General features: G+C 41.4%; 1 protein-coding gene across 1 annotated transcript in view; it reads right to left on the bottom strand.

Annotated features, from left to right (window-relative positions):
* LOC111962130 (protein inscuteable homolog) overlaps positions 1–7,907 on the bottom strand; it is a 43,702-nt gene extending 35,795 nt beyond the window's left edge. Inside the window, exon 1 of the mRNA XM_023984978.2 lies at positions 7,811–7,907. Coding sequence (XP_023840746.2) covers positions 7,811–7,890 — 80 coding nt within the window. The 5' untranslated portion in view covers positions 7,891–7,907. The remainder of the gene's footprint in view (positions 1–7,810) is intronic.
* Between the last annotated feature and the right edge of the window lie 7,648 nt (positions 7,908–15,555).

The following is a 15,555-nucleotide window of genomic DNA, read 5'->3' on the forward strand; positions in this document are numbered from 1 at the left end:
ATGMGTGGGAAAGAAATCTATTTAATCCATTTTGAATMCAGGCTGTAACACAACAAAATGTGGAATAAGTCAAGAAGTATGAATACTTTCTGAAGGCACTGTACATAAACATTAKATTGTTTAACGGTTAAATCATTTAAATGTGCATTTTATGGAGGATTATCAGTGCTACTTTGAAAATGACATTCTTAAATGCTAAATTGAAATGTTAAAATGAGAAATGCATTTAGGGCCCTCAAAYGGCTAGGACCGGCCCTGTCTGTGTGTGTGTGTCAATGCCCTGTATGAGCCTCTGAGAATGATGCCACAGAGCATAGTACCGGCTAATAGGGCCCAAATGAATTGTGGATAGTAAATAAGCTCCATCATTCCTCCCTGGTTCCATTTGCGATATAATTGATGTTAATGTGTGAAGCACACGTCCATTGCGTTTGACAACACAATCACAACATACTGTACATTAGAGTAGCGCCGTTAAGACACACAAAGCCAAAAAAATGAATAGTCTCTCATAGACCATTTCACAGCAMAATAGGCCTTGACTGTGAGCTTTACTCCTAATCTTTATGACTGTGATAGACGCAAATAACAGTGTAATATTATATCATTCTGATTCTGCACACAGAGCATGTCTCGGCACAATGAGCTGAAGAGAAAAGAAAATTGGAGAATTGTATTTCGCACAATGAATTGCGGTGGTGGAAAGGAACTAGTAGTTATAAATAGAGGACAGCAGTCATTCCCAGTGTAGTTTGTAGGCGGAGTATGCTATCTAGGGCCCCAGTAAGCAAAATTACGTTGACGACTGGTGCATTTTAGGTGCTGAATTAAAAGGTGAAAATATGCATTTTCCAGACGTCGAAAATACGTATTTCCCAAATGTTGAAAATACATATTTTCCATACGTTGAAATCAGGTGCATTTTAGGTGCRGAATGAAAGGTGAAAATATGTYTTTTCCGGACATCAAAAATACATCTTTAAATATGAATTTTTTGGTTATTGATTCTATGGACAAATTTCAACAGCACACACATTCTCAGTGAAGTAAGAATTATATAACAAAAATAAATAAATCAAGTCTCTTAAAATGTGACCCGTTTCAGGAAACGAGGTGTATGTCGCGGGTCACTACTTCACACGAGAGCCATTTGAACAAAATCCTTTTTTTATCAAAATGCATTTTTTGGGCAGAAATGCTTCTGGAACATGTGAACTTTAATGTGCCTGAATAAAAAACTTGTATGCCATCTGTAAATACAAATAAAATTGTTAAATTACGAGCCTAGTTGGTTTAGCTACAGAAAAAGTGAGCAACCTTCCCGCTAGCATTGATTGGCTGAGATAATGAGTGGGCTGTACATGCCGAGAGAGGAGTTTGGATTGGTCTGCCATATAGAATGCTTCTGTCTATTTGAGCTGGTTATTATGTGCAGGTAATCCTGGCTAATGCTGCTTTAAAAAATATATATTGCTTAGTAGAATTGCATAAGTGTTGCTCTCCACTTTCTGGAGGACAGAGTTTTGAAATCAGTGAAATTATAGTATGATAGCTAAAACACTTGTCTCCGGATTACATGTTCAAACTAAGGGCAACTATGGCATCCGTGACAGGAAGAAGCGTCCAACCATGATGTATATGGGTAAGATATTCTAGATATTACACATTTCTAATTTTGACAATAGTCTTTTCCTTTCAAGTTAAAGTGTACTGTTAGCTAGCTAGCTAACATTAGCTGGCTTGCTCGCTAGCTAACTTTACGTGTATGATCTTATTATTTGTATCTCAGAGCCATTTGCTCGGCTAGATATAGCCTAATGTTAGCTAGCTAACATTGAACCTGGTTGGTTAGCTATTTGCAGATTCATGCAGGGTAGTAATGTCATGAGTTGGGATTATGGTTAATTGTTTAGCTAGCTAGCTACATGTCTTAAAAGACTCCACTATGCAAGTAACCAATTCAGTGTGTTCTTATATTCAGTCTGACCATCTACTCCAATTTCAGAGCACTCTCATCTGAGTGTGCCAGAGCGCAGAATAACTGATGAATTTATGAACGCCCGTTGAATATGGCCGGTGTCAGTAAACTTCGGCAAAAAAGCATAATGAAATTGTTGCCAGCAGCACAGTTACAGTCATCAATGAAAACAGCCTAACCAGCTGTTAGGGTGAGTAAAATGGTCAGAATGGGATGTTCTCTCATTTGTGTCTGGAAGTAGCTAGCAAGCTAGTCAGTTAGCTTGGGTGCTTGACTGCTGCTTTTAGTACAGAACGATTGGATCAACCCTTAAAGAGATGGGTCGGGCTAAAGCTTAAGAGGGTGTGAATGATGCTGAATGGGTGTAGACAAAGAAGAGCTCTCCAGTTGGTACCAAAACATTCAAAGGCCATTTTCTCAAAAGTGAGGTTACAAGTTGATCAACTTTCCAAGCAGAATTACTTTCCCATTGTTTCTCAAATCTAGTGTATGATATACCATTTTGTAGATTTGTGTCTCTGCTTTTGACCTATGTAAAAAATAATAATAATAATAATGTTGCTACATAAGACTGAATCAAGGCGGTCAGTCACATAGTATGTGCTTCCAACTATCAGTGATGATGTTCAATGTATTCCAATTTACAGAATAAACCAACAGACCACATCAACTACAATAACATTCTCAGTAACGGTTACAAATAAGTACAATTTTGGACGATACAGACCAGCTCCAAATCTGAAAGAATGATAGATGTCTAGGCCATGTTTCACAAGTTTGAACATCACATTACAATACGGCACAGMTTAGTACAGTAAAGCACAGTAGAGCACAGTATGGTACAGGAGAGTCAAGTTTTATTCAGTAGAGTACAGTACGGTACAGTACAGAATAGTTTAATTCAGTGGAGAAGAGTACAATASAGTACACTATACTTTACTGTGCTCTACTGTATTGTACTGCACTGTACTCTACTGTACTATACTCTACTTTTATTTACTGTACAGTGTACCGTAATGAGAGGTACTGTGCTGTCCAAACTTGAAATATAGATGTCTATGTATGATATTACAGACCTCTATGATTGGGCTAAATCAAGTCCAGACCGGACCAAATCTGAACCAAACAKACAAAAAAGACGTCGCCGCCGGAAAATGCTTAGTGGGGCTGCTCTTTGGGATAGTGTAGCCTACRAGCCTTCCTCTTGARAGCGAACCTACGAAATGTTCAATGCATATAACAAGGAATATACAGTATAACACCAGCCACGTCAATAATTGAACCATTCTCCTTATGTTTGAGATGTTAACTATCTCCCACCACTCTGCATAAAGTGTCAGATTTCTCCAAAATGGAATCCTTAAAATTGGCAAAYTGGGTTCTTCTTTCAGTTTCCTTGCTAAAAGCAGTGCTTCTTSGCAATCGTCACAAGCTTAACTTGCACTGAAGCCCATATACGGTGACAGGGATGCATCAGTGTCTCGGGACAACCCGTCAGATGCAGAGAGAGAGAGATCAACCTCTAGTGATGGAGACCAACCAACCGGGGCCGAGAATAAACTTTTCTTGCTGAGGGAATTCATCATCATTGCACAGTGAGTCAGTGTTTTGAGAGCTAAATAAAGCACTGCCCGGTGCTAGCATAGCATTAGCATGTTGCTAGCATTCTCTCTGGTGTGACTGATGCTCTGTTTGTGTGTCACGCAATTGCATCACAGAGACACACTTTCAGGCACAGAGAGAAAAAACACGTTCAACTTTCAACGCCAATGCTACGCTATTTATAGTTGCGACTATGTGGATATATCACTATATTTTGGTGCTTGGGCGCTTCGTCGATAAGCACTGTATGGTAAACAGACAAGTAAAGCCCAGCGGTGTTGGGAAGACCACCTGTCTTCGATCAAGCGCAGCGRYAGTTATCGGGCAGGAGGAACTCGCATTGCAAGCACCATGCTCTATGGGTGCCACATGGGACTATACCAGACAATCACCAATTGTAAAACCTCCACCTGGTACGTTACAGTAACTCAGTGATGCATTGGGCTGTGTAAATCTTCAAATGTCTTTGGAGACTGAATTCAATTCATAAGCGGCTAGTTTGGCTGGGCTGGGTGAATGCATAACAACTGAATCACATCCGGGGCAGCAAAGGTATGGCAATTGGAAGGTTCCAACCCCAAGTAAGGACAATTGATGGGGGCCAGAGACAAACGCTCTTAGACTTCTCAGCCAAAGATTTCTACTTAGGTCTCCAATAAGAAAACCTCTATTGTAGCTTGTGAACCCACATGTGCTTCAATGTCTGGTTTGCATGAATGGCACCATATAATGTCTGGCACCACATATGAATATTATGCAGATACCACAAGAGAACCACATTCAGACAGTCTGAGGGAAAAATGTAGGCTGAATGAGCTGTGAGATTTTGAAGAGCAGGTCATTGAGGCTTTGGAGAAGCAGAGGAAATGGAAACAAGGAGACTCTTGTCCCACACAAAGAAATAAACATGTATGCAAATGTAGTAAGCAAGAATGCTAAGGTATTCTTATTGGGTTCTGAACATTAAATACACATGAATGGAAAATCGTGCACTACATTGGCAGGTAGCCCAGTGGTTAGAGCGTTGGGCCAGTAATCAAAAGGTTGATGGATTGAATCCCGAAGCTGACAAGGTAAAAATCTGTCGTTCTGCCCATGACCAAGGCAGTTAACCCACTGTTCCCCGGTAGGCCGTCATTGTAAATAAGAATTTGTTCTTAACTGACTTGCCTAGTTAAATAAAGGTTCAATTTGAAAAATGCCCTGCTAGAGCTGCCCCGGTCAACTGTAAGTGCTGTTATTGTGAAGTTGAAATGCCTAGGAGTAACAACAGCTCAGCCGTGAAGTGGCCGGCCACACAAGCTCACAGAACGGGACCGCCGAGTGCTGAAGCGCGTACAAATCGTCTGTCCTCGGTTGCAACACTCACTACCGACTTCCAAGCTGCCTCTGGAAGCAAAGTCAGCATCATCATTGTTTGATGGGAGGTTCATTAAATGGGTTTCCATGGCAAAGCAGTCGCACACAAGCCTAAGATCACCATGCGCAATGCCAAGCGTCGGCTGGAGTGGTGTAAAGCTCGCCGCCATTGGACTCTGGAGCAGTGGAAATGCTTTCTTTGGAGTGATGAATCACGCTTCACCATCTGGCAGTCCAACGGACGAATCTGGGTTTGGCGGATGCCAGGAGAACCCTACCTACCCCAATGCATAGCGCCAACTGTAAAGTTTGGTGGAGAAGGAATAATGGTCTGGGGCGGTTTTTCATGGTTCGGGCTAGGCCCAGTGAAGGGAAATCTTAATGCTACAGCATAAAATGACATCCTAGACGATTCTGTGGTTCCAACTTTGTGGCAACAGTTTGGGGATGGCCCTTTCCTGTTTCAGCATGACAATGCTRCCGTGCACAAAGTGAGGTCCATACAGAAATGTTTGTTCGAAATCGGTGTGGATGAGCTGGACTGGCATGCACAAAGCCCTGAACTCAACCCCATCGAACGCCAGGCCTAATCGCCCAACATCAGTGCAAGTCCCCGAAGCAATGTTTCAACATCTAGTGGAAAGCCTTCCCAGAAGAGTGGAGGCTGTTAAAGCAGCAAAGGGGGGACCAACTCCATAGCCCATGATTTTGGAATGAGATGTTCGACGAGCAGGTCCCCACATACTTTTGATCATGTAGTGTAGTTTGTTGATAGATGCTCTACAGATGGTCATACTAACCAACTTTATCTCGGTGCAGAGCCAAAGCATATACCTACCGGCTGTCTAAATAGTCGGGTAAACAATACWTTCCTGTGGATATTTTGTCAAAACTTTAGAACAGCTGAAGGATAAACCGCACAGACAAGCGCTAGAGTAAGTTCAAAGGTCGTTTTATTTAACATTCTGGCTTGTAAGGAACATTTACACGATTTTGCACACAAATGTTTCAGGCTGTATTAGGGTTGCAAAGGGAGGGTATTACTGGAAACTTTCAAAGTGTGCTTTTTATTTTTACATTGACTCTTTTTAGAATTAGCACCGCAAACATCTACTTGGAACAATTTATTATAATCTTGCCTGCAAGGACATTTGTTTGAGCCTTATCACATGTAAAATATTAAATAATAAAATAAGAGGATTTTTAATGTAAAAAATAGAATGACAAAGCTGTAAAACATMATCCTAATTATAAACCATCAACTTAGTGAATACCATTGGTGTTTAATATGAAGGTTTCAGCATGAAATATATATTTTTTAAACACTCATTTATTTTACTTGTTTGTTGTCAATGTTTRGGCCTCGTACTGGTGGAAGTTGTGAAGAAAACGTCAATAGTTGGAAGACTTGCAMAGTAAATWGAAAATAATAGCTCATTGGATGGTTTTTTCATTAATTAYGCAATTAGGCAATTTTCTCTTGAACCATATGATCTATCTACTAGAAACTCATGGACAATATGGATACTACTTATGAATTTGAAAATAAGTTAGTWATTCAAGAATAAATTCTTAAAGTTACAATAGATTGCCATAGATTTTCCTTTATTACCAAAATTARTGAAGATTACGGTAACTTTGGTAAACTACTYGTAGCTTTGCAACCCTAGGCTGTATATACCAATTAATTAGCCTGCTGTGCTTTGATGATCGAGGTTGTCGCATACACTCCTCCTGAAGTAGCACATGGGATAAAAATGCCCTGCCCTAGACTAAGAGACGGTGATTGGGATCTGAGGTATGAGGCAGACATCTGACTTCCAGATGTTTCCATCAGCGCAAAGCAGACTGACAGCTCTAAAGTGCAGTCCAGGAATGGGCTCCACATTCTCACACACACACACACACACACACCACCCACCTCACACACACAACACACCACAACACACACACACACACACACACACACACACACACACACACAACGTAGGCCTATGTCACGGCTGCACACATAACATCATCTGTAAAAGAGCACACACGCACATCTGGCTGATTATGAAACTGCTGGTATCCTGGCTGCAGTGCATGACATGGCCTCTTTCAGGCATGCACCTGAGGCAGAAGGTGACCAACCAAACAGTTTGCATGCAGGAGTAGTGTCCTCTGTTAACTTATAGGGTTTATTTCAGTGTATATCTATATAGATGCAGATGTTTTTGCGATATCTGCATATGTGTATGRTCTTTTTGTATTCCTATGTGTATGTGATTCATGTGTATGCGATTCATTTGAATCTGATTGAAAAGTAAGTGTGTGAGAGCATGTCTCATGTGCATTCCTGACTGTCTGTATGTGAGTGCCATATGTTGGAATCTTCAGTATACGAAACAGCCCTCGCAGTGCATTTGAATGTATTTGCGTGCATGGAGGGATAAGTCTATTCCTAGACTGTGTGTGTGTGTGTGTGTTTGGGCTCAGAGACACACCCCACCCTAACAGTGGCAGGGCGGTGATGCATTCACTCTCAAACCCAGGCAAAGACTGCATAATGACACCATGTAGCCAATGTGTTTTTAGACCCATTTACAGATCTGAATCTGAGATTATTTTATTACCAGTATTACTACTATTAGTAGCAACAGTGTACACAACATTATTGTGCACTTATGTAGCCTATATGTGTGTGTTATTGTACATGTGTGTGTTTGTATTTGTGTACGCATGCAGAGGTTCTTGCGTTGTTGAATGTGTGTGCAGCCGTGTGTGTGTGTTGGTGTGTGTCTCATGAGACTGATGCGAGGCTGACAGTTCCATAGATACAGACAAAGCTTATTATGTCATATGTGCACCATGCGAGTCGTGTGCACTTACCTCATTGGAGATGATGAAACAGAGCTACTGTGTCTGGAGCTCTGAGGAGTGGCCATTCTGGAGCTCTGAGGACTAGCCATTCTGGAGCTCTGAGGACTAGCCAATTCCTGGAGCTCTGAGGCTAGCATTCTGGACCTCTGAGGACTTACGCCATCTCTGGAGCTTGAAGGACTAGCCATTCTGGAGCTCTGAGGACTAGCCATCTCTGGGAGCTCTGAGGAGTGGCCATTCGGAGCTCTGAGGACTAGCCATTCTATCTTGTGTCCATACCACTTCAGCACAGCACCTGCAAAAAACATTCGATTATTATTAGACAAACCAAAGTCACACATTGCTTTTCTATCAATTTCACCATGTAGTAATGTAGAGTAAGTAATACACAATGTATTGCATCACGTATCCACTTGAACACAATTTATACTTTTATTAGAATCCTAAATCGAACATTTTAAAAGAGGACCTGAACACTTACATAATCATACACAGACAGATGCACACACGCGCTGACGCACACACCACAACACACACCACTGCCTCTTGGCTGTGTAGTTTCCACGGCACGTATCCACTACAATCTCTCCTTATTGATCTGCATCCAAGCCTACTATTCTTTTTTTTACCAGAGTAATTCAATTATCAATAAAGCCCCGTTTTAAATAGCTATAGCCCCGGTGTGCCATGATAATATTTCTTATCTTGTAATTTTTGGCTGGCTGCCAGCCAGTAACTCCCACTTTGAACCCAAGCAAGGGAGCTGAAGTTCTTAAGTGCCTGCAATTTTGTTCTGCATTTTTATTGATGTATCCCATTTAGATTGTCAATTTTTTAAACCCGCCGTGGCATGAGGGGGGGGGGGGCAGGGGGCGGTCCCATATTATAATCCATTTAGTTAATGCATCCTGCAGTGGAATGATTACAGATTTCATGTTTACTGTAGGACTATGATTAGCACATAGCTACATATGAGACTCATAGTCAACTCTCTGGCCCAGTGACTTGGAACAGGTTTGGCCACCGTGGTTTGTGTGTTGATCAATAGATTGAATAACCCTTGTAACCCATATTTCTTCATTCCATCAGTCACAAATTAACATACACAGCTCCCCTGGTATCCTTAACGTGTGTGAAATGGCAAACAGTAAATTTGAGCATAGTGTGTCCATTTGAATAGGGGCTGTTGAACAATTGGTGCCATTCCACTGCTCAGTGGCAGAGCCCCCCTGTTTGCATGTTATTTTTGGCATTAATTTTGTCATAGGGTGCTGTGTAGCCACTTTTCATTTTTTTGACATTGCAAATAACTCGCCGTATTAGTCAATCTTGTCGCTCTACAATATGCATATTATTGTTATTATTGGATAAAAACCTCTCTAGGTTCTATAACCGTTGGAATTAATGTCTCTGAGTGGGAACAAAACTCATCCTACAGCCCTTTTCCTGACAGGAGTGGAGATTTCAGAAATCTTGGCCTCTGTCCCAGGTCAGTTTTAATGTCCTTGTTGAATGCTATGAGGATACAAACACTGCGTACAAACCTTCCTCTAGATGTCAGAAAGTGGTGGACAATTTGAAATGAGTCAGTTGCGCGCCAATCAGGGACCCTGTATAAAACAACCAGACGAGCGGAAGTAACTTTCCTTTGGACCTGCGCTCAGACGCAAAGAATGGACGTTTGGACGACCTCTTTTCCAAGCCTTGGTTTAGCCAGAATAGTATCCGACGCGGTCAATGTTTTCTGTAACGTGTAACTCATATGTAAACGATTAGAATTAATTAAACGCGTTTTTAATAGCAACTATATAATCCGTTTAGTGCGATTTTGAGGTATTTATTTGTTGACGCCCTCCTGGCTCGGCACGTTCTCGCGTGGTGACATATCCGAACGTATATTGTCTTTCATGTCGACGGACAACGAGGACACTCGTTTCGACCAAAAGACGATAGCCGAGGAAAGGATACATTGCCCAACGATTCTGATGGAAACAAGCTTCCATAGTAAGAATATTATGATGAAAATCGCTTGTTCTGTTTGAAAAATTTTAAATGCATAACTATCACACATTTTGTTTCGTTGTGCTTCGCTTTGGGCGGAGCCCGGATACTGCAGCAGTAGGATATTTTAGGAAAGTAAGCGTCAGACGATTGCATAAGACTATTTGTCTTTCGTTCTGTCAACCGTATTTTTTAGTCAAGTTTATGAATTATTATCGATTAGACTAGATCACTCTCAAAGATAGGCCCCGGACAATTTTCAGGCCAGTTTGGTGCTACTATTCTCATTGGTCAATAACCACGTCTTTTTTGTGGCTAAATATGCATTTTCGAACAAACTCTATTGTATGTTGTCTCAATGTTACATGGAGTGTCATACGGAAGAATTCTGAGAAGGTTAGGTGAAAAATAATATATTCTTGGTGATCATAACGTTATGCTCCGTTCCCTTGAATTCATGCTTGAGAGTAACGTTTGCACATGTGGTATGCTAAATATAACGATTTATGTGGTTTCGCTGTAAACCGCTTAGAAAATCTGAATATTGTCTGAATTCACAAGATCTGTGTCTTTTCCATTGCTATGCTTTGCTATTTTTAATGAAATGTTTTATGATGAGTAAATTGGTAATACACGTTGCTCTCTGTATTTATTCATGTCGAGTTGTGATGGTGGGTGCAATTGTAAACTATGATTTCTACCTGAAATAATGCAAATTTTTCTAACAAAAACTATCCTATACAATAAATATGTTATCCAGACCGTCATCTGAGTGAGGTTTTTTCTGGTTAGTGGCTATCAATTCTTTTATTTGCCGAATTGGTGATAGCTACTGGTGGAGAGAAAAAATGGTGGACAAAGAAAAATGGTGTCTTTTGCTAACGTGGTTAGCTAATAGGATTTACATATTGTGTCTTCCCTGTAAAACATTTAAAAAATCAGAAATGATTGCTGGATTCACAAGAAGTGGATCTTTCATCTGGTATTTGGATTGTGATTGAATAGATACTTAGATGCTACTATTTTACTTGTGACGCTATGCTAGCTATGCTATTCAAGCTTTTTACTGGTGGGGGGTGGGGAGGTGCTCCCGATCCGGGTTTCTGAGGCGGTAAAAGTTAATACGTGTCACATATCAGTTTGCGTAAACTATCAAAATAAGAAAGCTCGAACACTCCATGTATAACTCCCAGCGAATTTAATGGGTATGTCCACGGCCGTTGAAAGAAGTGGACCAAGGTGCAGCGTGGTGAGCGCTAACGTTTCACTTTTTTTAAAATGTCTCCAACAAAACAACAAACGAAAAACGAAAAACAACCATGAAGCTTACAGGGCAAAGTGCCACTAACAAAGATAACTACCCACACTGAAAGGAGGGAAAAAGGGCTACCTAAATATGATTCCCAATCAGAGACAACGATAGACAGCTGTCCCTGATTGAGAACCATACCCGGCCAAAACAAAGAAATAAAGAAACATAGAAAACAAAACATAGAATGCCCACCCCAAATCACACCCTGACCAAACCAACTAGAGACATAAAAAGGCTCTCTAAGGTCAGGGCGTGACAGGATATTTACCAACGTTTTGGCATCACTGTGAGGAAGGCACAGTGATGCCGAAACATTGGTAAATACCCATTAAATTGCTGGGAGTTTATACATGGAGTGTGCGACTTTCTTTATTTTGATAGTTTAAAGTTTATTCATCGTTAGTCAGCACCTCCACTTAAACAATTTTTTCTAGGTATCAGTTTGCAAACAATGTAAACAAAATATTTGTTTAATCATTGAGTTAATAAAGCCGCATACGAACATGGTCTCTTTTTTGCTTTCTTGAGTAAGGCATCTCCAACAAGCAGGTGTTTCAGCCTAGCTCAGTGCTTTCTGTGGTGGTGGGGCAGCCAGCAGAAAATACGAAGTGTAGGGGTTGGTAATGTTCTCTAGTTGCGTCGTGATTGGCTCAGTGTTCTGTCACTCATGGAGACACTACGTCACCGCAAAATGTACGGGTAGAGCTAAAYGATTCAAGCCTCTTGGGTGCTGCCATAGACTTACGTTAGATGTGRCCATCCAACAAGGCTCAAGGTCATTGACCACAGATAAAATTACGTCAAATCACGTTATATCTACCTTCGCTTTGATTGGACTGATTATGTCAACATCCTACTTTCAAAGTCTTAGCTAGCAGTCATCATCATGAATCAAGTCAGCAATCTACTGGCAAATCCTTTTCAATCCTTGTCATATGAAGATAAATAATACATAAAACGTATCTGTGCTCATAGGCCACTGGACATAAACATTACACAACAAGTTGGAAATCGCAAATTCAACAATGAGTGCTAGGGCGCCACTGCAGCCCCAGGTTCGATCCCAGGCTGTGTCACAGCGGCCCGTGACCGAGAGACCCATGGGACAGCGTGTAATTGGCCTAGCGTCGTCCAGGTTAGTGGAGGGTTTGGCTGGCCGTGATGTCCTTGTCTCATCGTGCTCTAGTGACTCCTTGTGGCGGGCCGGTCGGTCGTCAGTGTTTCCTCCGACACATTGGTGCGGCTGGCTTCCAGGTTAAGCGAGCAGTGTGTCAAGAAGCAGTGTGGCTTGGCTCTCGACTTTCGCCGAGTCTGTAGGCGAATTGCAGCAATGAGACAAGATCGTAACTACCAATTGGATATCACGAAAAAGGGGGTAATGCAATGGGCCAGAAAATACTACAGTGAGTTCAATACAACTGGGAACTCAGATAAAATTAGCTCTGGCTGGGAAAATACGGAAAATATTTTGAATGGTCATCCAACTCTGAATTCCAAGTCGGGATTTGGGCCTCTTTCTAGAGCCTACAAGAAGCACCGCCACACCACCTTCCTGTTCAAGTGAGCACAGCACAACAAGGTGAGTCCAAAAATGTATTGTATGCTGCTGCATAAATTATTTAATATACCAGGGATATATGTATACTGTGGCTAAGAAAGTAATACTAAGTGTATGTTGTGTAGTAAGCTGTTAGGAGCCCATGTYCKTCACCCTAATAATWTGCTCCCTTTTCACRWCATAATTTAGCCTACTGTTCTGARTTGGTGGTGCAAATTTAGCCTATAGCCTGTTTTAGAGAAACGTTATCATCAAATATTMTAAGAGCTTTCATTGTCTGCTTATATGCCCCCTTTATTTATCATACGTTTCTGAGTTGGTGTACAGGGAGAATACTGTAAGAACGGCCCATGTTCTGAATTCTGTCGCCGTARATTTCAAAAGTGCTGAACAACTAGTTATATTGACTACGTCTGTCCTAGCTCGCTCATTAATYTCTTAATCGAAATTACGGATTGCCTCTTATCCGCTCGTTGTCCGCTTATGCCATAGTTTGTACATCTCAATTGTCAGTAGAAACCACATTTGTTCAAACAAGTCAGCCATATCAGCTATGTTTTTTTAAAAGGCAGTAAATGAGGCTGAATGAACTGTTTCGCTGACAGATAAGGCTCAGCTGACAGCCAGGTGTAGCAGTGATAAGGTGTAGGGACTGCTGTTGGGACTCTGCTGTTGGGACAGTTTTATGTAGGCCCTAACAGTTTGTCGGCACCGTTTGTCACCGTTATAGTGTAATTAATGTATTGTTTAGTGTTGTATAGTGGCTTTGCTGGCATGCATCAACAAAATATGTTATTGCCCCACCAAGATTTACATGCTAAAATCGCCATTGTTGGTGAGAAAAATAACGACAGAAGTCAATTAGACAAATCTACTATGAGAGAGAGAGAGAGAGAGAGAGTAAAGTGAGTACTGTTTCACTGCAGTCTTGGCACCACAAGTACAATACTCTGCTTAGAGAGGGCAAATCTGATATCATCACTAGCCAGGTTTTTATCCAACATGTGAGTAAAGTACATGTCGGATAATAAATGTATCAAAGTTATTTTTATCTGCACTATGTCATCACACACAGCCTTTTATTGTCACGGCCGTTGGAAAAAGAGGACCAAGGTGCAGCGTGGTGGGCGTACATTTTCTCTTTTATTCGAAATGACGCCGACAAAACAATAAACAATACAAAACAAACCGTGAAGCTCAAAAGGCTATGTGCCCTAAACAAAGTCAACTTCCCACAAAGASAGGTGGGAAAAAAGGCTACCTAAGTATGGTTCCCAATCAGAGACAATGATAGACAGCTGTCCCTGATTGAGAACCATACCCGGCCAAAACATAGAAATAGAAAATCATAGAAAAACAAAACATAGAATGCCCACCCCAACTCACGCCCTGACCAAACCAAAATAGAGACATAAAAAGGCTCTCTAAGGTCAGGGCGTGACATTTATCCACAACAAGTCAGTTTGATGGAAACACCTCTGGTGGGAAAATGCACATACTGTTTTTAAGCACATTTGAAATACATTTTAATAATATGAAGGGTGAGATTGTTGCAGCTGTTGGTAAATAGCATCCACTTTGTTTTGAAAGGAGGCCAGAAAACTGTCACAGAGGTCGGAGGTGATTGTGAGAGAGGGGTTGTCCAATGGGCGGAGAAGTTTGTTGATGGTCGAGAAGAGCACTCCTGGGTTTCCTTGTTCATTCCTTATGATGTTGGAGAAATAGGCAGATTTGGTTGTGGCAAGTAAGTCCTTGTGGTCTTGGTAGGCCTCCTTATGGACAATAAGCCTTGTCCGTGTGTAGAGCCATTCTAGTTGTCGTCCTATGGCTTTCATGGCACGCAGCTCAGGAGGGTACAATGGCGCTGGGATGTTGACGGAGACCACCCTTGTTTTAAGGGGAGCCAGAGCATCCAGGTGGGAGGAGAGCTCAATGTTATAATGAGCCACCAGGTCAGTCACTGAGGATACATGAGGTTCAGGGGTGTCATGTGATTGCAGCATATCCGAGCTGTGTTAATCCTTTTTATATTTCATTTTGTATGTTCAAAAGAGGTTACCTGCAGTACATGTGTGACTTTGATCTTCAAGTCAGACCAATGAAGGACAGCAAGCCCACCTCCACGACCCATAGCACAAGGTTMGACAAGGTAAACATAGCCAGGTGGTGTTGCTTGGTTAAGCAGGTAATAGTCATTAGGTTGTTGCCATGTCTCTGTTAGGCACAGAACATCAACACATTCGTCCACAATAATGTCACTGATGAGTAGGGCTTTGTTGTTCAGGGATGAGTATTAAAAACAGCAAAAGTGACTGGCGAGTGAACTTCAATGCAGGTATTCAATGAAGGAATTCAAAAGAAAACAAATCAGCTGGCTAGCTAAACTGTGCTGATAGGAAAAAGTCACATTTCTTATCTGGTTTCGACGTCGAGGTTCAGAATTACTAGATTAAAATCCTTAAGAGTCAATCTAATGAACATGATGAAAAACTCCCCATCAAAATCTGTCAGTTTAAGCTAGACATCAGTTTTTTTTTGCATGGGTTGCGAATCCACCGCATCCGCCTGTCGCCATTCCGCATCTGTGGTGGAAAGTGGCATAGCTATGGCGCTCTGTCAAACCTGGAGACGTCCCGAAAATTAGTCTTCTCACAAAATTGTCTGTAGCGTCCAAACGGTTTGCCCTACTATCTCGCCTGAAGGTAACCCAGACAAATGAATGGGAGCAGTTTTGTGGCAACAAAAATAATGGGTTAAATATGTTAAATATATAAATATTTCCTGAGCTTATTCCTTATAAAAAAAATGCCATTTAGGACATTGTGAGAAATATTGGGGCTGCTGGSAAAGGGTCTTCCTGTGAAGCGACCTCGGGAATGGGGT

This window comes from Salvelinus sp. IW2-2015, linkage group LG4q.1:29, assembly GCF_002910315.2.
Source record: "Salvelinus sp. IW2-2015 linkage group LG4q.1:29, ASM291031v2, whole genome shotgun sequence".
In the NCBI taxonomy this organism is placed as follows: domain Eukaryota; kingdom Metazoa; phylum Chordata; class Actinopteri; order Salmoniformes; family Salmonidae; genus Salvelinus; species Salvelinus sp. IW2-2015.